The sequence below is a fragment of the Martes martes genome, assembly GCF_963455335.1.
Source record: "Martes martes genome assembly, chromosome: 8".
NCBI classification, from domain to species: Eukaryota; Metazoa; Chordata; class Mammalia; order Carnivora; family Mustelidae; genus Martes; species Martes martes.
Genome location: NC_137895.1, coordinates 18,054,128 through 18,080,517, shown reverse-complemented (window position 1 = coordinate 18,080,517; position 26,390 = coordinate 18,054,128). Strand labels below are relative to the sequence as shown.

The 26,390-nt window shown below is 47.8% G+C and overlaps 1 protein-coding gene across 1 annotated transcript in view; it reads left to right on the top strand.

The window, feature by feature from the left end:
• STAB2 (stabilin 2) overlaps window positions 1–25,051 on the top strand; it is a gene marked incomplete at its 5' end in the record, with an annotated part of 166,400 nt that extends 141,349 nt beyond the window's left edge. Inside the window, 13 exons of the mRNA XM_080811181.1 lie at window positions 1,473–1,577; window positions 2,826–2,933; window positions 4,647–4,840; window positions 6,175–6,316; window positions 12,665–12,798; window positions 14,600–14,765; window positions 14,909–15,015; window positions 16,894–17,013; window positions 17,761–17,901; window positions 19,024–19,131; window positions 20,034–20,162; window positions 21,001–21,117; window positions 24,580–25,051. Of these exons, the coding sequence (XP_080667307.1) occupies window positions 1,473–1,577; window positions 2,826–2,933; window positions 4,647–4,840; window positions 6,175–6,316; window positions 12,665–12,798; window positions 14,600–14,765; window positions 14,909–15,015; window positions 16,894–17,013; window positions 17,761–17,901; window positions 19,024–19,131; window positions 20,034–20,162; window positions 21,001–21,117; window positions 24,580–24,630 (1,622 nt within the window). The 3' untranslated portion in view covers window positions 24,631–25,051. The remainder of the gene's footprint in view (window positions 1–1,472; window positions 1,578–2,825; window positions 2,934–4,646; window positions 4,841–6,174; window positions 6,317–12,664; window positions 12,799–14,599; window positions 14,766–14,908; window positions 15,016–16,893; window positions 17,014–17,760; window positions 17,902–19,023; window positions 19,132–20,033; window positions 20,163–21,000; window positions 21,118–24,579) is intronic.
• Window positions 25,052–26,390: the final 1,339 nt, after the last annotated feature.

Below are 26,390 nucleotides of genomic sequence, written 5' to 3'. Positions count from 1 at the left end.
GCTGTGACTGAACAACACTCATTCAGTCATTCAACCAACATGCATTTAGAGTTCTTATTAATATTGACAGCTCATGTGTACAGTTAATGTTTACTAAACACCTACTATGTGCCCGGCAGGTATGTTTTGTCTCTTAATCCTCACAACTACCCTTCGTGGGAGGTACTGTCATTACCCCTACTTACCAGATGTGGAAACTGAGACACAAGGGGGCTAAGTGACTTGCTCAAAAGCCAGGAATTGTTCTACGTTGTAGGGATACAGTGGTGTTGGGAGGGGGCCAAATCCCAACTCTCAAGCAATATACGTTTGAAAACAAAGGTAGTTAGTTATAAAGGTATAAAGAGAAAGAAGCAGGTGAAGGGGATGGGGAAGGCAGGGAGGCACTATTTTAGAAGACATCTCACACAGGGAATATTTGAGACAAGACCGAAAAGAGGTGGGGGCAGGCATGGGGATCTCCAATGGCAGCTCTGCCCAAAAAATTTTTCAGTCATGCTGGAAATAGTCTATAACTCTACCATCAGGAATGGGAGTCACTAGCCACACATGGCTATTGAGCACTCAAAATGTGTGACTAAGGAACTGTTTAATTTTAATTAATTTAAATTTACATAGCCACATGTAGCAAGGACTACTGTACAAAGCAGTGCAGACTAGAGGGATGGCTTTTCTAGAAAAGAAATGAGCTATTGCAAAGGTCCTGAGGCAAAAGTGGGTGTGGCATGCACTGGTGGTGGCTGAGCAGAGTGGGCAAAGAGGGAGAGAGGAAGGAAATGAAATCTGAAGGCCACCAGAGACCAGGAAGCATAAGGGCTTCCTGGCAGAAATAGCCCTTCATCTATTCTAAGTGTAGTGGGTGGCCAGTAGGGGACTATGAATGGAGGAATGCGCTGAGCAGATTAGAAAGGATTGCTGCAGCTGCCCCAAGGAGAACCTACTGTAGGAAAGCCACAGCAGAAGCAGGGCCACCTCTGGGGAACTGAAGACAACAATCCAGGTGGGAGCCGGTGGTGCCTTGGGGAAGGGGTATAGTGCTCAAGGTGGCAAGAAGAGAAAGACGTGGTACGTATCTTGAAGATTTCTCTGTTAAATAGATTATCTGTTAGGAGATCCTATAAGGTTCTCTCCTCTTTCTATTCTGCTACATACCCTATGATACCCTCTACTTCTGTGTTTATAATACTCACTGTCTTTATAATTACATGTTGAAAAGCCAGTTTCTCCTGGACTGTAAGCCCCATGAGAGCAGGAACCTTATGTTTTATGGTTTTCACTGTAAGCTCATTGCCTAGTCGTGTTGGCCCCATGATAGCCATGGACTATGTTCCTTCGAATGAATGAATGGAAATGATGACATAAGCATGATCCTCCCACACTGACAACACAGCCAACAGGTGGCCAGTGAGCTGGCTGATAGGATTTCCATCCCCGATCACTGATTTCCGATCCCCCTCCAATTTGTTTTACAGCTTGTGGCTGCTCGGCCCACGGACAGTGTGATGACGGCCCCATGGGCTCAGGGCAGTGCTTCTGCGAAACGGGGTGGACTGGCCGCTTCTGCGACACTCAGACAGGTGTGTCCCGGGAGTGGTCAGCTGTCTGCTGACCGAGCAGCCTCCCAAAACCTCCAGCTGAGGTTAGGGGCCTTCGCGACACCTGAAAAAACCAACAAAACGGGTGTTTCCTTTTCCACAAGGAAAAGATGGTTTGGATACAGGGCCCCAGGCCTCAGGAGGTTTGGGGACTAGAGGGAAAACTGGCTGAAAAGATTTAACTCAAACCCATGAAACCAGCACACAGTCCCGTGCATCACAGGACCCACCTTGGGCAGACAATACAGGGTTAGGCAGGAATGGTCCCGCAGAATCACGGTCCCGGGTGCACACATGTGCCAACAGACACAGAGTGGTTTCACAGAAAATGCATGGTTCTGTGGAGTCCGGGATCTGACCCCCAGTTCTGCTAGTTACTAGGTGAATGGCCTGGGATAACCCACCCGGTCCGGGCCTCCGTGCACTCACCCGCAAAAGGAAGGGCCTGATCAACCCTTTGTGGGGGAGGGGCTGTGAGGGTCGGAGATGGTGGTTATAAAGGGCCCCACGTGTGCAGACACTAATGAGAGCTGCCATTATCATTGTCAATCATGATCCTCATCATCACAATCTAGATCCTTCCTGAGCGGCCAGTTTTCTGAGGTGCCCCCGTATACCCTGAGCCCTGAGTTCTGGTGGAAGGTCTGAGAAGTGAAGGTTGAATTATCACGTGAACCACTGGGGGCCGGAGGGCATGATTAAGTTCTCCCTATGGACTTAAACAAACCGCAATTCCAGAATCCCTGAGCTTCTGTTCCCGCACCTCCCCTCCTCCCCTGACCACCCCATGGCTCTGCGCTGCCGGTTGACACAGTTGCCCCATTCACTCACCAGAGCTCCAGACTTCCCCCAAGCTGAGCAGTGCCCTCAGAAGCCCATGGAATTCCTCCTCCAATCCAATCATCTCCTTCTGGACCCTATGCCTGTAGGGCCAAAGAGCAAATCTGCTGAATTTATCATTGTTGAGGTATAAGGTTTTAACTGATTGCCCACAGAAGTGACATATTATAGTTTAATCTGAATAACATTGTAGGGTTAAAGTGTTAATACTACAGAGTAATTCTGGAATCTCAGAATCTCCAGGCTGGGAGGAAACTTGGCAAATCACCCTATCCTCCTACTGGAAGGGGGTACTTCTGAAACACGGGGACAGGCCAGACAGCGAGTCTCGGTGCGCCCCGAGTCCTCACACCACAGGCACAGGATGAACGGTGACCTCCTTGTTTGCAGCCCTGCCCCCTGTGTGCACACCTTCTTGTTCTGCTCACGCCACCTGTAAGGAGAACAACACATGTGAGTGTAACCTGAATTATGAAGGGGACGGAATCACGTGCACAGGTAGGTCCTGTTGGTGTGTGTGTGAAATAGGGTGGGGCAGGAGCAGAGTGAAACTGGTCACAGTGCCTGGACTTCATCCTGACCCTTCCATTCCTGCCTGGGTCATTTTCCCAATACCGACCTTCTCTGTGATTCAGTATCCTAATTGCTTATGCATGCTCATGCATGACCTGCTCACCATCCAGGTCATTGTTCTGAAATCGCTTTGCACACTCAGAATGATGCACCTTATTGTACAGTGTTTTTGTAACTTTACAGGGAATCTAGCCTTCAAAAAAATTTCAGAAAATACCTTACAGTACTAAAAAAACTAGCAGTTACTTTCATCATTTGGTGAGAATCACTCTGACCATTGTCATGTCTGTCTTTAGTAGTTAAGACATAGGTTCAGCCATGCAGAGACCCAAAGGGACAGTGGCAAAAACAAGGCAAATGTTTAGATGTTTATTTTTATCTCATATAGTAGTTTGAATGGAGCCATCCAAAACTAACATAATTCTGAAAGGACATCTAGGAACCCAGACTCTTTCTATCTTGTTGCTCTGCCATCATTCACTTCCCTGGCCTGAGATGGTCATCCAGCACATCCCAGGCAGCAGGATGGGCAAGGCGAAGAAGGAGGCAAACCTCCTTCCCTTTAAGGATGCACCTAGAAGTCTGTAAAAATTTTGTCTGTTCCCATGACATTGCTGGAGCCCCATCACCTGTCATACCTAGTTGCAAAGGAGCCTGGGAAATGTAGTCTTCATTTAGGCAACCATGAGCCCAACTAAAAATCTCTTACTATAGAAAAAGGAGACAAGAGATATTGGGAGAAACCTACCAGCCTATGCCACATGTACTTTCTAACTTCTTTCATGCATAAATATGTCAATAAAGATACATAGTTTCTTTACAGAAATTAGCTCTTGTTATACCTGCTGTTTTGTAGTCTGCCACAAGGCAGTCCAGAAATGGGCCACTTATCACGATGGCATCAAAGACCCAGGTTCTTCTGTCTTTCCACTCTACTGTTCTTAGGATGAGGCCTTTCGTCCTCATGTTTATTCTCTCAAAATTTCAAGTGGCTGCCATGACTCCAGGCAAAAGCCAGGCAGGAGAAATCAGGTAGCTTTCTAGCTGCTCCTGAGGCTAGAGCTCATCTAGTATTGGGTTGAAATTTGGGAGATTGTGAAAACAAAGTTCCCAATGGGTAGCACAACACAGTGGGGAAAGTATGAGCGTTGGGCGTCAAACCAAGTAGGGTTTAAGTCCCTGCCCCACCACATTATCACCAGGGGTAAGAGAGTTAAACTCTCTGGGTTTCAGTGTGTTCATCTGTGGAGTGAGGTTAACGATGATCATCTCATGAAGTACTCAAGAGTACAGTAACTCCGCACACACACACACACACACACACACACACCTGTCCCAACACTAAAAACTCAAACTCATTCAGAAAACTAGCAAAGTGGAGCCTAGAGGTATGTGACAAAGGAGGTCGCAAGGTGCACAGAGGTCATCAGGCCTGGTCTCGGAGGCTATCAGCCACAGGATTCCAGTGTCCCCAGAGGCTAGCCCAGGGGCTATCGGGAGTGGGGAAAGAAGACCCCAACCTGCTGGGGCCCATTTCCTTCCCAATGCCCCTGATCCCGGGGTGACCCATAACCCCCGTCTGAAGCTCACATTCCACAAACCGTGGTTCAGGGAGCCCTCTCGCTTCTGCTCGCGCAGTTGTGGATTTCTGCAAACAGAACAACGGGGGCTGCGCGAAGGTGGCCAGGTGTTCCCAGAAGGGCACAAAGGTGTCCTGCAGCTGTCTGAAAGGCTACAAGGGGGACGGTCGCAGCTGCACGGAGATAGACCCCTGTGCCGACGGCCTCGACGGTGGGTGTCACGAGCATGCCACCTGCAAGATGACCGGCCCGGTGAGTCTCTCTTGCCCCCGGGAAACCTGGGAGCGGTTCTGCGTCTTGCTCAGCCTCGCTTCACTCTGCCCGCCGTTCGGCCTCCTCCTCAGCTTCCTTCCCGGCATACTCGACGTCCTGTCAAGTCTGCAGACCGAATGCCAAGTGGCATCCTAAGCAGAAAAGAGACATGAGGAGGAAAACCGGTGAAATCTACATAAAATCTATTGTTTAGTTCATAGTAATGTGCCACCGTTCATTTCTTACTGGGGTTTTTCTCTTTTTTTTTTTTTTTTTTTTGAGCGAGAAAGAGCACGAGAATGGGGCATGGGGTAGAGGGAGAGGAGAGGGAGAAGAAGACTCTCCACTGAGCAGGGAGCCGATATGGGACTCAATTCCAGGGCCCCAGGATCATGACCTGAGTCGAAGGCAGACACGTAATCAACTGAGGCACCCAGGTGTGCCCCCATTTCTTAGTTTTGACAAAGATACTATGATGAGGTAACGTAAGGGAACACGGTGAAGCATATATGGCAACTCTTTCGGCTATCTTGGCAGCTCTCCTCGGAATCTAGAATTATCCAAAGTAAAAAGTTTATTAAAACAAAATGTCAGTGAAAAGTGGGAGGAAAGTGCAGGTTTGGACACCCACTCAAGCCTTTTTAGAATGGGATCAGTGCCCTGGTGCCGGGTTTATCTGTTGGGAAGGGAAGTTGGTAGAAGATAATGTCCACTGTGGTCCTAAGTGTGAACTTAGGACTCAGAGTCACTCTCTGAGTCTTAGCTCCCCCACTTACACTCCGTGGCCCAGAGCCGGCTACTTGATTTCTCCCAGTCTCTGTTTCCTTATTTGCCAGGTGAGTCTAATAATGCAGCCCTCATAGAATTATTCAGGGATTAAGTGAGGTCATTCATTGATTGGGCAAGTGGTCATCAGGCACCTGCCATGTGCTGTTGTCAGAGCCGGGGATGTAGCAATGCAATGTGAGGGGGGAGGGGCCAATGCTCTGGGCAGAAACAGGTGCACGAGATACTTTCAGAAAGTACCAAGCACCTGACCAAGAGTCAGGCTGAGTATGAATTGGGCCAACGTGATAGAAGGGATGGGGAGGGTTGTTTTATTTAACAGGTCAGGGACGCTGTCTCCAAGGAAGCAACATTTGAGCTGAGGTGACATTTCCTCATGAGTCTGTACAAACATGAGACATGGCAATGACTTAATTGCCACTATTTATAAGCGAAGCATTTTCCTGGTGCTTCCGAGCATCTCCTGTGCTGGATGAGGACCTACAGAGCACATCAGGGTCCTGGAGTCCTAGGAAAGGGGCTTCTCATCTCTTCGGCTCTCCCCACAGGGCAAGCACAAGTGCGAATGTAAAAGTCATTATGTGGGAGATGGAACAGACTGTGAGCCAGAGCAGCTGCCCATAGACCGATGTTTGCAGGATAACGGGCAGTGCCACGCCGATGCTGACTGTGCCGACCTCCACTTCCAAGGTGAGTGTGGCTAGGGGTCACTGGCCTTCTGGCCTGGGGAAGGGATTTGCCCAAGAGCAAAGGGGAACAGAATTAAAAGCCAGGCCAAACAACCCAAGCATTGCCCAGGACCCAGTGCCCAGGAGGTAGCGGGCTTTGGTAGCAGAGGACTAGAATAATTCATCTCGACTGGGAGCCTTAGAACCAGGAGGGAGCTCAAAGGTCATCCAATGTGAATTTTCCTGAAACAGGCTTTCCCCAAGTTGCTTAGCAACCATTGGTTGGAATTGAATCTAAGGAGCGTAGTTCAGGGTTTAAATAACAGAGGAAGCACCTGCCACGTGCAGATGCAGCTTCTGAGCAGTTGTTTTGATAATACACATTGATCAGCATGTGTGGCGTTCTCTTCCGAGGCTGATCTGAATGGCCTGTAATAAACCCACGAGTATCCTAAAACTAGGAATCACAACACACAACAAAGTAGAAAGCCAAATGCGAAGTGCACAGGTGCAGGTGATCTTGAAGCCTCAAGGAGGAAATCCACAAGGACCCAGCAAGGTCATTCTGAGCCAGAGGGACAGCAGTGGTTCAGGGGGAGGAACAGCAGTGGTTCAGAGGGAGGGATGACAGTGGTTCAGAGAGCAATTCAGGGTATTACATGTTATAGCCAATCAAGATTTATTGGATGTCTCTGACTAGGACAGGGTTGTTTTAGAGACATGGTAATTCTAGTGAGACAGTTTTTACATATCTCAATAGTAACTACTGAATTAACACCTGATACATACTGTCTTAATCCGTTCGGACTGCTGCTATCGACTGAGTGGCTTAAAAACAACAGAAATGTGTTTCTCACCATTCTGGAGCCTGGAAGGCTATGATCAGGGTGCCGGCATGGCCAGCTTCTAGGGAGGGCCCTCTTCCAGGTTCTGACCGTTGTCTTCGTATGTCCTCATATGGTAGAAGGGTTAGGAAGCTCTCTGGGGTCCCTTTTATAAGGGCACTAACCTGGGACACCCGGCTGGCTCAGTCAGTGGAACGTGCCACTCTTGATCTCGGGGCTGTTTGTGCCCCATGTTGAGTGTAGAGATTACTTTAAACACACACACACACACACACACACACACACACACTCACCCCATGCAAGAGGGCTTTCCCCTCATAACCTGATTACCTCCCAATGGCCCCACTACCTAATACCAACACATTGGGAATTTCAACTCATGAATCTGGGGGGACACAAACATGCAGTCCATAACATGGGCCAAATTCTAAGATGTTTCAGATCCCTTTCGAGGATGAGATAGAAGAAATGTAAGCAAGGAAAATACACAGGATATATGACATTGTCTCCTTACAAGGGGATTCCCAGTGTAGCTGAAGACATTTTTGAAATTGATAAGACAAGGAAAGGCAAGTCACAGAACAGAAGATAGCAGTTCATCTCGTGCTGATGGTTCAACTGAACTAAGAGAGAGCAAGAATAGAAGAAAACTGAAAGCAGGGACTCAAACAGATATGTGTATGCCCATGTTAAACCAAAAGGTGGAAACAACCCTAGAGCCCATCAACAAATGAATGGATAAACACACTGTAGCTTATCCATATGGTGTGATATAATCTGGTCCTGGAAAAGGAAGGAAATTCTGGCATGTGCTATAACATGAATGCAACTTGAAACCATGTCACGTGAAATAAACCAGACACCACAGGATAAATATTATGGACATATGCAAGGGATCTATGACAAGCAAATTCATAGAGACAGAAAGTAGAGTAGAGGTTACCAGGGGCTGCAGAGAGGGGGATAGAGAGTCACAATTTGATGGTGACCACGTTTCTGTTTGGAATGATGGAAACATTCGAGAAATGGATAGTGGTGATGGTAGTATAACATTGTAAATCTACTTAATACCACTGAATTGTACCCTTAAGATGGTCGAAAAAGTAAATTGGATGTTATGTATATTTACCAGTGTAAAAAAGTTATTTTGAAGAATTGTCAGAGCTGGGAAAGATCTCTAGGTAAGATGAGAGAGGGAATCATCAGAGAAGCTTAACAGAGGCCTGGGACTATGGTGGAGACTCAAAAGATGTCAAGGCAATGACCTCAAGGTAACAGGGTCTCAACTAGGAAGAAGGGTGAGCTCAAGGTACCTCTATGGCCAGAGAAGGTGAAGATAAGTAAGCCACATAAGGTTTCTATCTCAAGAGAGCAAACCCAGTGGTGGTTGGGTTCAAGCAGATGGGAGGGAACATGGTGCAACATTTGAGAGCTTGGTTGGGGACATTCTATGTTCGAGGTGAGGCTACCAAGCAGAAGGATTCTCTAAGCAGTTGCTATTTAGGATGGGTGCCGAAATGAGCAGCTGGAACCAGGGACGTTGATCTGCGAGTCTTTGCCTCAAAGAGTGAAGTCAAGAAAGTGCTTGGCTTTTTTCTTCAGGGCACGGTCCACTCAGCCAGCCCTGCTGTTCCCACAGCTGACTCACAGGTGGAAATCTATTCGGCTCTTCTTTTCCAGGGGGCTTTTCTCTTCTATCTCATGAGTGCCAAGAAAGTGACGGGAGTGTTACTAAGTGACTGGGCATCAGAATTGGACCCACCCGCTGTTGAAACTGAGTAGTTACCCTTAGGAGGACAGAATGGTTTTGGGATAAGACCCCAGCTTTCCCTGTGGGCATGGTTAGAGAGCCATGCCACACTCGGGAGGAAGTGCCTACTCTTCCTCCCAGAGGAGGGCAAACTGGTGCAGACTTCATGGCAGCCAGTTGGACAACGTGTGCCGAGAGCCTTAAAATAATTCACGCTGAGACTTGGTAGCTCCATTTCAAGAAACGCATCCAATAGACACACAATCTAAGAAGGGAATAAAGATAAACGTACCATCCCAGCATTACTTTGTATCATAAAAGATTACAGATAACACATATCTAACAGCCAAGGATGATCAAATGCACTGTTACATGTCCACTCAGATGCCCTATTAAGAATCACGTTGCCTTAGCAACATGGAAAAACATCTATCCATCCTTCCCCAGACTGTTACGCTGGGAAGTGTCTGCAATTCAGATAGGGCTGACAGGATCATACAACCTGTGGAATGTTCTGCCGGACTATGGTCAAAGAAAGACCTTGAACTTAACTCTTTCTGATGTAGATAGTGACCTTTTAAGTGGCATTTGGTAATGAAGTTGACAATGTAAAAATGTAACTCGCTTATTGAACTATTTCTGGTCTCTGCATTTAATTGTCTGGCTAAAAAAGATTTCAGCCAGGAAAAACTGATAAATCTTTCAGTCTCTTAGGAGAGAAATGGCTAGAAAACTTTTTTAAGGGCAGAGTGGCGATCAGAAAACATAGAGTCCTTGGCAAAGACTCTCTTTATTTTTTTTTTTTTTAGATTTTTATTTATTTAATTGACGGAGAGAGAGATCACAAGTAGGCAGAGAGGCAGGCAGAGAGAGAGGAAGGGAAACAGGTTCCCCGCTGAGCAGAGAGCCCGATGTGGGGCTCAATCCCAGGACCCTGAGATCATGACCAGAGCTGAAGGCAGAGGCCTTAACCCACTGAACCACCCAGGCACCCCACAAAGACTCTCTTTAAAGTATTTTGTCACAGCTATAAAGTTCACAAAACTTATTCAATTATAAGTATTGAGGGGGAAACCCTGTTGCTAGAGAAAATTTATAATATGGGGAAATAATCATGATTCAATGTTAAGTTTTTTTTTTTAATTTTTTATTTATTTTCAGCGTAACAGTATTCATTGTTTTTTCACCACACCCAGTGCTCCATGCAATCTGTGCCCTCCCTAATACCCACCACCTGGTTCCCCCACCCTCCCACCCCCGCCCCTTCAAAACCCTCAGGTTGTTTTTCAGAGTCCATAGTCTCTCATGGTTCACCTCCCCTTCCAATTTCCCTCAACTCCCTTCTCTCCATCTACCCTTGTCCTCTATATTATTTGTTATGCTCCACCAATAAGTGAAACCATATGATACTTGACTTTCTCTGTTTGACTTATTTCACTCAGCATAATCTCTTCCAGTCCTGTCCATGTTGCTACAAAAGTTGGGTATTCGTCCTTTCTGATGGAGGCATAATACTCCATAGTGTATATGGACCACATCTTCCTTATCCATTCATCCGTTGAAGGGCATCTTGGTTCTTTCCACAGTTTGGCGACCGTGGCCATTGCTGCTATAAACATTGGGGTACAGATGGCCCTTCTTTTCACTACATCTGTATCTTTGGGGTAAATACCCAGCAGTGCAATTGCAGGGTCATAGGGAAGATCTATTTTTAATTTCCTGAGAAATCTCCACACTGTTCTCCAAAGTGGCTGCACCACTTTGCATTCCCACCAACAGTGTAAGAGGGTTCCCCTTTCTCCACATCCTCTCCAACACACGTTGTTTCCTGTCTTGCTAATTTTGGCCATTCTAACTGGTGTAAGGTGGTATCTCAATGTGGTTTTGATTTGAATCTCCCTGATGGCTAGTGATGATGAACATTTTTTCATGTGTCTGGTAGCCATTTGTATGTCTTCCTTGGAGAAGTGTCTGTTCATATCTTCTGCCCATTTTTTAATATGATTATCTGTTTTGTGTGTGTTGAGTTTGAGGAGTTCTTTATAGATCCTGGATATCAACCTTTTATCTGTACTGTCATTTGCAAATATCTTCTCCCATTCCGTGGGTTGCCTCTTTGTTTTGATGACTGTTTCTTTTGCTGTGCAGAAGCTTTTTATCTTGATGAAGTCCCAGAAGTTCATCTTTGCCTTTGTTTCCTTCGCCTTTGGAGACATATCTTGAAAGAAGTTGCTGTGGCTGATATCAAAGAGGTTACTCCCTATGTTCTCCTCGAGGATTCTGATGGATTCCTGTCTCACGTTGAGGTCTTTTATCCATTTCGAGTTTATCTTTGTGTACGGTGTAAGAGAATGGTCAAGTTTCATTCTTCTACATATAGCTGTCCAGTTTTCCCAGCACCATTTATTAAAGAGACTGTCTTTTTTCCACTGGATATTTTTTCCTGTTTTGTCAAAGATTATTTGACCATAGAGTTGAGGGTCCATATCTGGGCTCTCTACTCTGTTCCACTGGTCCATGTGTCTGTTTTTATGCCATAAGATACCTCGGAATAAACCTAACCAAAGAGGTTAAAGATCTGTACTCGAGGAACTACAGAACACTCCTAAAAGAAATTGAAGAAGACACAAAAAGATGGAAGACCATTCCATGCTCTTGGATGGGAAGAATAAACATCGTTAAAATGTCTATACTGCCCAGAGCAATCTATACTTTTAATGCCATTCCAATCAAAATTCCACCAGTATTTTTCAAAGAGCTGGAGCAAATAATACTAAAATTCGTATGGAATCAGAAGAGACCCCAAATTGCTAAGGAAATGTTGAAAAACAAAAATAAAACTGGTGGCATCACGTTACCTGATTTCAAGCTTTACTACAAAGCTGTGATCAATGTTAAGTTTTAAAAAAGATTTCTAGGGGCACCTGGGTGGCTCAGTGAGTTAAAGCCTCTGCCTTTGGCCTAGGTCATGATCTTGGGGTCCTGGGATTGAGCCCCACATCGGGCTCTCTGCTCAGCGGGGAGCCTGCTTCCCTGTCTCTCTCTGCCTGCCTCTCTGCCTACTTGTGACCTCTCTCTCTGTCAAATAAATAAATAAAATCTTTTTAAAAAAAGATTTCTAAAAACTCTACATGCAGGATGTTGCCACATTTGTACTGTATATGACGTGTAAAGGAAGAGGTAAAAAGTCAAGAAGAGTATGAAATTGGGGCGCCTGGGTGGCTCAGTGGGTTAAAGCCACTGCCTTCGGCTCAGGTCATGATCCTGGCGTCCTGGGATCGAGCCCCGCATTGGGCTCTCTGCTCAGTGGGGAGCCTGCTTCCTCCCTTCTCTCTCTGCCTGCCTCTCTGCCTACTTGTGATCTGTCTGTCAAATAAATAAATAAAATCTTTAAAAAAAAAAAATAAAAAAAAAAAAAAAAAAGAGTATGAAATTATGTCAAAGTAAGTTACCAAAAAAGAAAATAAAAATTCTTTAAGGGAAGTATGCCAAAATCTTAGCCCTGGTGTAATGATTATTTCCAGGGAGTAAGGTTTAAGGGGATTTGTATTCTTCTCTTACTTTGATGGATTGCCCAAATTTCTACAATAACGTGATGTATTTGTACTGAGAAAAGAAATAAATATTTTAAGTGATGTGCTTCAATCTACCTTGAAGGGAAGTGGCTGTCCGAGGACCCTGGAATACAGCTTGCCTTCTGCTTTGCCAGTCCTTTGCTGGGAGCCCTGCCAACCAGGCGGGCTGACCTGGACGATTGCTGTCTTTTCCTTTCTAGATACCACCGTCGGAGTGTTCCATCTCCGCTCCCCGCTGGGCCAGTACAAGCTGACCTTTGACAAAGCCAAAGAGGCCTGTGCCAACGAGGCGGCAAGCATGGCAACCTACAACCAGCTCTCCTATGCCCAAAAGGTGGTCCCCAGTTAGTCAGCCCCACGCAGGAAGGGTCTGCAGGGGATGGGGTGCAGCCTCTTCTTAACACAAGGGAGACCTGGGCTGCTGCCTTCTTGGAGGGGGAGGAGGGTGCTCCTGGAGCAATGGTATCAATTCATCACATCCGTCGGGCATGTACTGTGTGTCAGGCGTCGTGCAAGTGCTTTGTTGATAACCCTGTCCATCCTTATAACACCCCCGGAAGTAGGCGTCACTATTCCCATTTTACAGAGGGGGCAACTGAGGCTCTGAAAGGTTAAGTAATGTGCCCAGGGTCACCCAGATAAGAGGTGGAAGATCCAGTATTCAAATGTAGTCCTTACCCCAAAAGTCTGTTCTCTACCATGACATTCAACTGCCAAGGCAGAAGCACAGACTGGGAGTTCATGCCCCACAGCTGAAAACCACAAAGAGATCCATTGCCAGAGGCCTAGGAACTCCCTGAACCCACAAAATATCTGAGGGTCTCTGAAATGTCTGGCAGGGATGTGAAGGTCATAAATGGGGATTGCCCCAGCTCTTGACAGCAACCAGGTAGGAGATGGAGCTCTAACAAAGGCTACTCTCTTGGCCCCCAAAACCAGGAGCCCTGCCTATTTGGAAAGGCCAGCGCCTTGGAGTTACCGGCTAGTTACCAGCTCAGCAGGTGTAGAGGAGGTGACTACCTACACAGTATGATTCTAAGGCCGCTCCTCCAACCTCCCTCACCATCCAGTCTCTGACTTCCTTCAGACCTGGCATGTTTTCACCAAGGAACAAAACCTCTGATGCCAGGCCCCAGCATATTGGAGGGTCTGAATTTTTGCTCTCCTGCTTGCCAATTTTGTGGCCTTGATGAGGCCATGGAAACTTCTGTCCTACTTGGCATGTTTGTATAGGACTAAAGGTAATAGGCACTATAGTGACTGGTACACTCAGTTTTTAACATTAAGAGCTCTGGAGTGGACTGCTCGGGTTTGAATCTCAACTGCTTGCTGGTGTATGACTTTGAGCAAGTTACTTAACTCCCCTTTGCCTCAGTTTTGTCAATTATATGATGGGGATTTTTTTTTTTTTAAGTTTCCATCTTGTAGGTATGAGGGTTAAAAGTTCTGACACAGGGAAAGTCCTTACAACAGAACCTGGTCTAGAGTAAGCTCTCAATAAGTTATTATGATGATGATGGTGATGATGGTGGTGACAGTGATGGTGATGATAGTGGTGATCATGGTGATAATGATGGTCATGGTGATGATGGTGATGTTCATAGTGATAATAGTGATGATGATGATAATGGTGATGATAGTGATTATATATTATATATTATGGTGATGGTGATGACAGTGATAACAGTAATGATCGTGGGGATGATGGTGATGATGATGATGGTGGTGGTGATGATAGTGATGGGGATTATGATGATGATGATGGTGATGATGGTGATGGTGAAGATGGTGATGATAAATTTGAGTTCTAGAAATGCATAAGCACAAGAATTTGCATCCAGGAGTAGAAGCCTGAGAGTAAATTTAATTCGAGAGCAGAGAGAAAAGACATGAGTGTGAAGGACTTGGGCATTGAAAGAAAAAAATGGTACCATGTTCATCTGTTCAATGAATCAACCAAGAAAAATTTAATGAACAGGTACTATGTTCCAGGCACAGTGGTACAGTAGGCAAAATGAGCCATAACCCTGACTCATGGAGTTTACAGTCTGATGTGAGAATCAGACATGAACTAAAGGAGCCCACACTGAATATGAAATTGTAGCTGATCCATGGCTGTGTCTGTGTCCCTACAGGCCAAGTACCACCTCTGTTCAGCAGGCTGGCTGGAAAGTGGGCGGGTGGCCTACCCCACAGCCTATGCCTCCCAGAACTGTGGCTCTGGCGTTGTTGGAATAATAGACTACGGACAAAGAAACAACAAGAGTGAAATGTGGGATGTCTTCTGCTATCGGATGAAAGGTAATGACCCCAGCTACGCTTCAGATTCCAGGACCCACACTGCTGATCAATCCTCAGCCTGACCAGCCACCCTCCAAGGGTGAGCTGGAGCAGTCCAGCCCCCCCGCCACCAGAGTGGGACCATGTGTGCCCCTGCCTTCCAGATGTGAACTGCACTTGCAAGGCGGGCTACGTGGGAGATGGCTTCTCGTGCAGCGGCAATCTGTTGCAAGTCCTGATGTCTTTCCCTTCACTGACGAACTTCCTCACGGTACGTACCCTGCACCCCATCTGCTTGGTTCTGCCTTGGGGAAGGAGCACTTGCCTCAAGGCAGCGATTCCAGAGGCAAGTCCTTGAAAGAAGCCCCAGGCTCCCAGTCATGGGTAAGATCATGGGCGCCGGCTCACACTGCCTGAATTCGAAGCTGGGTTTTGCCACCTGTTGCACCACCTTCGACAAGTTACTTCCCTATCTGGGCCTCAGTTTCCCAGTAAAATGGAGAGGATGATACCCCCAGCCTCCCAGCACCATTGTGGTAATGAAAGCACTTAGACCTGTGGCCCATATGCAGAAACAGCCACACTGGGGCTGGCTAGTAGTAGCATCTCGTTTTGCATCCAGAGCAGCCTAAGAGTCTGATCTGCAGGAACGAGAAGCTCTTTGGTCTTTACGGACCAGGTGGAGCACAGTTAGCTGGGCCAGCTTGGTGATCAGACAGTTTTCAACATGGCATCAGACTGCAGCTAATAATAATAACTAGGTCAAGAATAATTTCCTTTGCACTGTGCATGCATGAAGCCCTTCAGAGCACTTATAACTCAGCCCACAGAATGTAAGCTCCCTAAGGGACAGGATTTTCCCTGCCTTGTCACTGGCATATAGTAGGTGCTCAATAAACACTTGTTACTAGGAATAAATTCTCATGTGACCTTATGAGGTCACTTCTGCTATTATCCCCATTTTGTAGATAAAGACACTGAGGCTTACCAAGGTCAAGGGCACAGCCAAGGAGAGGGGACTGGGCATAAGTATAGGGCTTGCAGGATCAGAGCAGAAGTTAAACCAAAGGCTCCCAAATGGTGAGTCTTTATCCGCAGACTGAAAGCATCCATCTAACTGTTCTAAAATTCAGGGTTACCGTAAACACACTGAAGGTAAACACTCAAACCGGTGTTTCTGCTTGCGGGAGTTTGGCTTGCAACAGCACTGCAGGAAAAAACAGTGTCAGAACAAGACCCACTGGCTGTGTGCCCCTGAGCAGATTAATTAACTTCTCTGGGCTTCAGTGGCCCTGTCCGCACAATGACAAAGTCGAACTGGGTAAGTGAGGTTTCCTAAACTGTTCCAGCAAGTATTCATTGAGCACCTACTACATGCTTGACATATATCAGTGAAAAAAACAGACACACCAAATAATAAGCAGAATAAGTAAGTACACAGTAGTGAATGCTAGGAGGTGATTATATATGCTGGGGGGGGCGGGGAAGGAGGGGAAGGGTTGAGTAGGGAGAGAGGGGGTACCACCACAGGGTTCCCAATTTGCAGGGTGATAAGGGATGGCCTTGGTGAGAAGAAGACACCCTAGGAAAGAGTGAACAGAGGCCAGGGAGTTAGCTGTGTAGATGTGGGGCGAGAATACACGCCAGCAGGAGGATGAAAGGCAAGAGTGGCCACACGAGTGTGAAGAATGGCAAGGAAGCCAGTGAGGCTGCAGCCGAGTGAGGGAGAGAGAGGCCAGCTGGGCTCAGGGGCAGCGGAGCAACAGGGTCCAGGTGGTCTGGGCCTCACGGGCCATTCCTTGTAAGGCCTCTGGTTTTCCTCTGAGTGACGTACAGGCCATTGCAAGACAAGAGGAGGCTCAAGATTTGACTTAGATTTCAAAGGACTGTGCAGGCAGCCACGTTAAAAATGGTCTTGATTCTGTGATGCGGCTGTACTTTGGACCATAGGGTTCGTTCAGGAAAGAAAAGTGCTCCTAAAACTCTCCCAGGAGGCAGTCAGAAGAAACAGCCTGTGAGTGGCAGCCGGAGGTGGGGCCAGCATCAGGAACATTCCCAGATGGGTGGTGCCCCATGACCCCTTCCACGAGGTCCTCTCGCCACCCCCAACCCTTGCACACCAGAGCTGACCACTCTTTCCTCTCCCCAGGAGGTGCTGGCCTATTCCAACCGCTCAGCCAGAGGCCAGGCATTTCGGAACCACCTGACGGACCTGTCGATCCGCAGTACCCTCTTTGTGCCACACAACAGTGGGCTGGGGGAGAACGAGGTGAGGCGGGGGCCTACTGTTTGTGCTTTAGACTAGTGCTTCGACAGGATCCGTTATCTGTCACCACAAATCACCCCAAAACTCAGTGGCTACACAGGTACTCAGTTCACACATCTGCAGATCAGCTGGCCGTCGTGGTCCTGGCCAGGGCTGCTCACGGGTCTGTGATGGCCTGGCCGTCCGCCGACAGAGGCCTCCCATCTTCTAGCACACTAGCCCAGACACGTTCTCATGGCACTGGAAGCCAGTGGTAATTGGGAACAAGCCCCCATTTGGTCACATTGGCTAACAGTCCCCTGGGCCAACAGGTCATGTGGCTGAGCCCCAAGTCAGAGCGGGAAGCACTCAGAGTTACATGGCAAAGGGCACGAATGCAGGAGGGATGGAGAAGCAGAGCCCCAGATGCGGTCAGCCCACCACACTAGCCGTCCTCACATCCAGACGCGTGAAGAGATGGCAATTCCACACAGGTGGCTGACCACAGGCTCTGGCAGCCCCCAGCCCTGTCCTATCTGGGGGCTGAGAGGAGTGGGACCTCTGCCCACAGTTACCCACTCAAGACCCACCCTTCACGAAGATGACTCTCAATGCCACAAGCTAGCTAGAGGTGCCCCTGAGGGAAGCTTGACATTCCTTCTCTCCAAATGGACACAGAAGGCCATGAAAAGTGCTTTTTTTTTTTCTTTTATTTAAAATAAAATTGCCTGGCTTCTATAGACCATTCTTGTTTTTCTCCTTTCTTCTCAGACACTGTCTGGGCGAGACATTGAGCACCACCTCGCCAATGTCAGCATCTTCTTTTACAATGACCTTGTCAATGGTACCGTCCTGCAGACTAAGCTGGGAAGCCAGCTGCTCATCACCTCCAGCCAGGACCAGCAACAACCGGTATGAAAAATCTTCTGGACTTACTGGCAGAACTGGAGAGAATATATTCAAAACTCTTAGCATACAGTAGGTGCTTAATAGATGACAACTATTATAATGTGAAAGTAAATGTTAAACCTGTAGTCAGGGGATGGTATTAGGTGCACACTGTAGTACACCATGCTGTTAGGCAACCCCTACCCCTTGGGGAGTAAACCACTGGTGACCTCCAGCCCTGGAAACTGGTAATGATGGATGAGGAACTTGACATGAAACCATGTTTAAAGCTTTCTGGTCCTCTGCCTCTGTTTCACAGTGACAGTGGCAGTGATGCTATTGGTGATGGCAGTCATAGTGATACTGACGATGATCATGAGGATGATGATAGTGATGGTCATGATGCTGATGCCGGTGGTAGCCGTGGTGACCATGACATAGAATCATAGGCACTTGTGAAAATTCAGTGACTCTGTGCTTATGGCATGTGAGACTAGTGCATGATTGGTAACAAGTGCCAAATGAGTATTATTTTTTAATATTTACCTGATCAATGATTTCTTCTATTGAAGATCAGTGGTTTAGACCAGGGTTTCTCAAATTTTAACATGCATTTGAATCAGCTAGAGTTTTGTTGAAATACAGATCATACTTCAGCAGGTGGAGTATGGGGGCCTCAGGTTCCACATTTCTAATGAACTCTCAGGTAATGCCCACAACCACAAGACAGTAGATCATGCTCTGATTAGCAGGGGATGAGATCCATTCTCTAACAGCTCAGTGGGATGTTCAGAGCAGTGGATCCAAAGTCCAGAGGCTTAGGGTTGGCCATTTGCTATATGGGTGATCCTGGACAAGCCATTTTCCCTCTGAACTCTCATCTGGTAGACAAGTTGGTAGGACAGAATGGCCCCTTGGGTTCCTTGTACCTCTTCAATCTGCCTTGTGGCCAAGGGCAACTAAGGTGTTCTGTGCTGTCAAGATGGGAGCAGAAGTCCTGTGCTGCCTGTTGGTAACAATAGGCCCGACCCCTGGACTGCAGGACCTGGGAGAAATTGAGCAACTTCCTTCCATCGAGGGGTTGCCCACATGGGGAAAAGAGGCAGATGGCCACAGATCTCCACCAGCCCCCTCTCATTTCCCCAGGAGACCAGGTTTGTCGATGGAAGGGCCATTCTGCAGTGGGACATTTTTGCCTCCAATGGGATCATTCATGTCATTTCCAGGCCTTTAAAAGCACCCCCTGCTCCAGTGGTGAGTATCCAGGGCTCCTGGGGGAGGGGGGGTGGGTCCAAGTTCCACTTGTCCACTCCCCAAGAGGCAAACTGTAGCTAGAAGCTTTGTCTCCTGTCCTCTGGAGATGGGAGGAGCCTCCCATATCCACAACCGCAGCAGCTGGCCTCAGAGATGTGAGGCCCTGGTTCACCCCACCCCTGCTCTGGTGCCTTAGCAACGCAACACCCACCACTGCTGATATTTGTTGAGTGAATGGGCCAATAGAGAAGCCACTGGGAGGGGAGTAAGAAATCCTGAGCTCTGGTTTGTCCCCTCTACTTCATTGTTGTGCAACTTGGACAAGTCTCTGAGCCCCATTTTTTCATCTGCAAAAGGGGGGGGTCATAATGCCGACCCCTTGGATTCTTGGGAGGATTATGAGTCAATAAATATAAAATAATTAGAACAGTACACAGTATGGCAGGCTATAGGAGGGTGGGTTTTTTGGTATTGTTAGTATTCTGCTTTCTAAATGTATGAGGGAAGGGTGAGCCCAGTTGGCTTCTGGAAATTTCCATAGCATAATGGTTAAGTGCACCAGCTCCAAAGTCAGGCTGACTTCAGAGTCCACCTACCTCTACTCCTCACTGGCTCTGTGATATTGAGCAAAGCACTTACCCTCTCTGGGCCACATAAAAACGGAAACATTAATACATGTCCCTATTTCTTGGGGCTATTATAGGTTTAACTGGATTGTCATGGAAGGGGCTTAGACCCCAGTAGTAGGTAGGGCTAACTACATGTTACCTATCTTATCCTTCCTTTTATCCCAACTGGCCCAAGATGCCTCGGGCCAGCAAGAGTAGGGTGGGCTCCAGAAAGCGCTCCTGCTTGGCAAGGCCCCAGGTTTGAGTATCACCCCCTCCTCTTTCTCTGTGCAGGCTTCTGTCCACACGGGTGTGGGAACAGGGATATTCTTCGCCACAGCCCTGGTCTTTGGAGCTGCTGCATTGGCTGCATATTCTTACTTCCGGCTAAACCGGCGAACAGCTGGCTTCCAGCATTTTGAGGTAAGAGAGGCATGGGAACATGGTGATGGGGGAGATCCCTCTTTGGACCCAGTCCCTGACCAGCTGCCTCACAGAGCTCACACAGGAGCCAGGGGCTGGGCTTGGAGGCACATTCACCAGGGGCCCAGAACCCTCCCCTCGGAGGGTTCAGGAGACAGGCACCTGCTCTGCTTGGCGAGAGCTTCAAGGCTGACTGACTCTGGGGGTGGAGAGGGTCGAGGACCTGCGTGGTCGGGCCTCACTCTGCAGCCAGCCTCAAAGGTCGTCCCATTTGAACTGCTGAGCCCGCATGTAGGTCAGTAGGTCTCAGCTGAGCAGGGGAGACCCCCGGGGATGGGATGCGGCCACAGCACAGTAGCGAAACACCCCCCATTCTGTGCTTTCTGCCCCCGCCAGCCCAGCCTCTCCTCCAGCTGCCTCCCCTAGATGCAGCTCCTCTGGAAGGAGGCCATTCCCTCCTAGCAGAGCACCTGCCAATTTACAGGCTCCAGCATCTTTACCAACAGTGTGCACGCTGTAGGAGTCCTTTCATATTAAGTTCAAGGACAGGCAAAGCCACTCCAGGGTGATGGGAGTCAGAAGAGCAGTTACCTGTGTGGGATTGGGTCCTGTGGGCATGGGCATGAGCATGAGGACGCTTCCTGGCGGGAGGGGGAGGGGGGTGGAAACACCTGTGTGCAGATTTGGGCGGCAGTCATGCTTGGATGGACGTATGAAGTCCTTGAGCCCAGCACTTAAGAGGGGTGGGCACAGCTTGCTTTACCTGACAACTTGAATGAGTCACTCCTGCCCTGGGGACATCCTGTCAGCCTGTGCTTGCTCTTGTCTTTTGGAGCAGTCGGAGGAGGATATTGATGTCGCGGCTCTTGGCAAGCAGCAGCCTGAGAATATACCAAACCCCTTGTATGAGAGCACCCCCTCTGCTCCCCCAGAACCTTCCTGTGACCACTTCATGGTGAGTCTGCCTCTTCACCCAGGAACAGATGCAGGTGGGGTGCAGGAGACTGAGGTCTTCCAGCAAATCCAACTGGAAAGCTTTGCACCAAGAAAGGCACATTTCTAGAATGTGTCTCCGGGCAATAAGCCTAAAAGCCAGTATTACAAGCTGACTGAAGCCAGGTGGCTGTTGAGTGTCCCTGGGTTCCTTGGGGTGAGATTTCCAATAATTAGAGGTAATAGAGGCTGATCACCCCCAACCTCATGACCAGGTGAGAAGTGATTTGTCACACGAAGAAATGTGGGGCTGCATTCTGTCACAAACATTTATGAGGTAGCCAGTGCAAAGACAGACTCAGGCCTTAAAAAGCGTTGTTTTTTTTTTCCCCCTTATGTTATGCTTTAAACGTATTTCCATTGTTGGGGGTCTCTGGCTGGCTCAGTTGGTAGAGCATGCAGTTCTTCATCCCAGGGCCATGAGTTCAAGCCCCACATTGAGCATGGATCTATACCTACTTAAAAAATTTTTTTTTAAATAAACTTTCATTTTACATGGTTGCCACAATTTTTCTGCCCATTGTCAGAGCTGCTTCTTGCCTTTGGAACTATGTTCCTTTTAATGACAGCAGGCCAGGTCCAAGGATCCAGAGGGGGTCCCACAGGACCCACCAAAAAGATCAGTGGCTTCTCCTAGGATGGAAATCAAATTCGAGCCAGCAGGAAGAGAGAGCAGAGTTTACTGAAGATGCAGAGAGGGCAGATACAGATGGGAGTGCTGAGACACAGGGAAAGGAAATGAAAGGAGCACGAGTCTTGTCTTTGTTCTGGGTCTGGTGTATATGCCCCCTCAGGCATCCCAGAACTGGTTAGAACAAAGACCAGGGCCCAACTGTTAGTCCTTGGAGCCAGGGGCCCCTGGCCTGGAGATGTCTAGCTGCTGGTGGCCTGGAGTGCGCATATGGTAACTTAGTCCTGTCATTCTCACCTGGTCCTTCCTTAGATGTTATCTGTTCTAGAGAAATCATTAACTCCTTGTCTCTTCCAAGGAAGACGTGCACTCTTTGCATTAGGAGGCATGTGTAAGGTGGGGTGGGGGTGCACGTCCTAGCGAGAGTGGAAGTAGGAAAAGGAGCAAAAGCAGCTTTTTATGGAGTCCTTCGGTTTCCCTATCTCACTTTGATCAGGTCTTTGCTATCTAGAGGGACATGGTCTGCTCTGATGTTCCAGGAAATAACCATTTGTTTGTAGTTAGTGATCCCTGAGCCTGGGTGGGGCTCCACTGACTTCATCCCAGGGGGGAGCCCACAGCAAGGTACCCCATTCACACGGAATGTGGAAGGTACCCCTGCCCATGGCCTACTACCAGGTCAGCACTGAGCAGCTGGAATAAAACTTAATTCTTCCTTTTATAGGGAGGTAAGAAAAATTGATAGCTAGTGTGTACCTCAGGAGACTGAGCTGACAGCATTGCTCAGGGCCAAGGAAATCACCTGAATCTGGGCTGTTGGTCTAGAACCCTCATGAAGAAGGAGCCAAAGGGGCTCCTGGGTGGCTCAGGCAGTTGAGTGTCTACCTTTGGCTCATGGTCATGACCCCAGAGTCTCAGGATCGAGCCCCGCATCAGGATCCCTGCTCAGTGCACAGCCTGCCCTTCACCCAGTTCCTGCTCTCTCTCACATACACACACAGCTCTCTCTTAAATAAATAAAAATCTTAAAAAAAAAAAAAAAAAAAAAAAGGTAACCCAAGCCAGAGAGCTGCCGTGATTGATTGATGCTTGCACATATGCTATTCTCCCTGCAAAACTCTATTATGGCTGTTGCATTCTGGCAAGTTGGCACTGAAACATTACTGAAATACTTTATTGCACCATTTTTCAGCTCATATAGTGCAACAGACGTTTTTGTTCTTCTGCAATGAACCAAACGTAAATGTCTTGTGTTCTCAGCGCCCATGGTAGCAGAACTAATATCTTTGCAATAGACTGCAAAATAACCTAGATCCTAACCTACTTTGTTTTTCTCATCAAACCCATGTAGAAGTTTCCCCACCCAAACTGAAAGGGTAAGTTCGGCTGTGCATTTCTTACCTAGTAGTTCATGTCTGGAAGCACGGTTATGTTGAAATCAACCTCATGTAAAAAGCTGGTGCAGCGGGAAGGGGGTGTTACCCATCTCATTCCGTGCTCTTCACACCTTCTCAGCTGTCTGTCCTCTTCCGAGGGCTCTGTCAGCACCACGCATGAAAGGTTCTCCTGAGGCAGGAGACAGTGTGTCCCAAATGCAGGAGTCAGATGAACCCTTCTCTTCAGACCAGGTGGCAGAGATGTTCCAGGAACAGAAATCTGAGGCTGCCCCCTGGGAGGGACGTCCTCCATTCTCCTGACTTTTATATTGAAGGTGGGGCGCCTGAACAATATTTGTAGCAATCCAGACATCCGGAACACATCCCGTATGCAAATTAACAGCACTTCGGGGGCCAATCAGAGCTCCAGACAGCACCAAGTTTGGGTGCTGCCTCCAGAGTATGGCTTCTGATTGGACTCACAAATACCCAAGAGCCAGTTTAATCTGGAAGCAGTTTTTTGTAATCATACTAAGAGCCACCTTTGGCAGGGTGTGCGTACCTTCCTTAATGCAGTATCCAATTTAAGCCTTGTACTTCCCTGTGAGGAAAATATTATTATGGCCCTTTATAAAGATGAGGGAAAAACACCAGAATGGAACCCCCCTGTCCAGGGGCCATAAGCTTCAAGCAGCGGCAACCACCCCCAGAACCACCCTACCATCCTGCCTCCTCACACAAGACAGCAGCATGAGCAGACACTCTTCCCACACACATGTTGACAGGGCACTCGGAGAACTGTTTTAGGCTCTTGGAAAAGAAGTTTTCCTCCACTGTCTTAGGATCCCTGGCTGGATCTGAAAAGTAATCTGATAGATTCACATGAAAAAAGCGTATAAACTTTACGGCAAGTCTGCATGTACCTGGGAGTCCTCACGAGAGAATGAAGACCTGAAGTGACCAGAGCAGGAAGCTTTTCTATCTTTTATACAAAGAAACGACACATCTGTGCAGAACGGACAAGACAGAGGTTTGGGCTTGTGGGGAGTACACGGTGAAGCAAGTGGGAAGATACGGAGTTTAACCAGGTTGTTTGTACAGATTTTCTGGCTCCAAATTCTTGTCTCTGGTGATCAGCATCTTCTTTCCTCCTGGTGCAGGGAGGGTTTTATGACCTGTTTAAAGGATGAGAAGCAAGGTGGGGGAAGTTCACAGTGACCATCCTTCTTCTGCTGGTATTTTTTTCCAAAAATTCCTTCAGTTTAAGATATTTAAACTGCCAAGGGGCCATATTTTGGTAGCGTGTTTTGAACCCCTTCAAGGCCTCAGAGCAGGGACCAGAAGGAATGCTCAGCCTAGAAAGATCCAACAAGCAGGAGGGCCTGTGCCCAGTGTTTCAGAGACCTCTCTTTTCCAGGATCCCGAAGACCAGCTGCTGGACACCACTGACCCCCTGGGGGCACTGTGAGGGGCCAGACCTGCTGCGGCCAGCCACCCCCCTCGGCCATCTGCTCACCTGCCCGAGCCTCCTCAAAAAGGCTGTCAACTGTGAATCCTCACACCAGTTGTTTGGAAAGTAAGGTCCTTTCACATTTTAAAGTAGGAAGTACTCAAGCCATACCTCATCTCTTTGGTTAATCTGAGGGATTACTTTCTGTGGGTGAGGGGTCGTGTTAAACCCACCCACCAACCCAGGGGGACTGTCCCTCCACTGTCCCTCCTTTGTACCTTTAGATGGCACTTAAGTACATTCTACCCAACACTATGACCTCATCTCCTTTCCCGGTTAGGTTGTAAGCATCCAAAAGGCAGGGACCTGCCTCATTCATCTTTGTATCTCGGGGTCTGGGACATGCAGTGTGCTCAATAAATGTTTATGGAAGAGAACTAAAGTCAACGGAACCAACCTGGTGTTTCGGGAAACAAAAATACTGTTTGCCACAGAAAGGGTCAAAGTCTGAAGGTAAAATCCACTTACTGGAGCTAATGAGGGCCTTTTCATTTAGCCAACACCTCCCTTCTAAAGTCTTCTTTCTTAATTCTGTTTTGTTCGCTTGTTTGTGTTTAAGAAGACATAACCAGTTCACAGTCACTGGGGTGGCTAGAATCAAAATGACAGATAATAACAAGTGTTGGCAAGGATGTAAGAAATCAGACCCCTCCTACGTCACTGGGAGGAAAGTAAAATGGTGCAGCCACATGGGAATGTTTGGCAGTTCCTCAAAAACTTAAACACAGTGTTACCACATGATCCAGAAATTTCACTCCTTGGTATATACCCAAGAGAAATGAAAAACATGTCCCTATGATAACTTATATATGCAAGCTCACAACAGCATTATTCGTAATAGCCAGAAAGTAGAAACGACGCAAACGTCCATCATCTTTTGAATGGATAACCAACGGTGGTATATCCCTCCAGTGAAATCTCATTCTCCCCTACAAGGGAACTAGGTACTGAGGATGCATACCAGCAGCACAAAGAGAACCTGAAAACACCAGCTGAGAAGGCAGATGCGAAAGACCACAGACTGTATGACTCCATCTACATGAAGTTTCCAAAATAGTCAGATGCACAGAAAATAGATTAGTGATTGCCAGGGACAGGGAGTGATGAAAATGTTCTAGAACTTTCCAGTGGTGATGTGTGGACTCGGGACAGTTTTTGACTGTGCATGACTCTCCCAAGCAGTGCAGGATGTCTACCACACCAGGCCCCTGTCCTCAAAAGGTCAGAAGGGCCCTTCCATCACCATGACAACCGAGCACCCTCCAACCCACCCACCACGCACTTTCAAGTGGTCCCAAAGGGGCGGGACTGACCAGCTTTGGGAATCACTGCTGGGACAGAGAAGGGAAAAGCTGGGTTGAGCAGACCTCAGACTCTCCTTTTGGCCCAATAACCGTTCCACAGGCTCAGGGCTTTTGCTGAGTCAGGTGAGACATTCTGGAGGCCCCAGTATAAGCTTTTTCACAACGTCAGGAAAGGAAAGACGTCCCAGTCTCAGGCAAAGCTACAGCCTACCATCTCTCTGGGACAACATATCATGATGAAAGTAATGCCATGTTTCCAGGAGCTCACTCCCCAAAATCAACGAGAGACAAATTCTCCAGGGAGAGAATGGTACCACCATCACAGGGACAAAAATGCAAGTGATGGAAAAGGAAGACCAGCAGGTTCTCCACGGAAGGAGTGAATGAGACGAAGGTCTGGGCACACCGAGACGT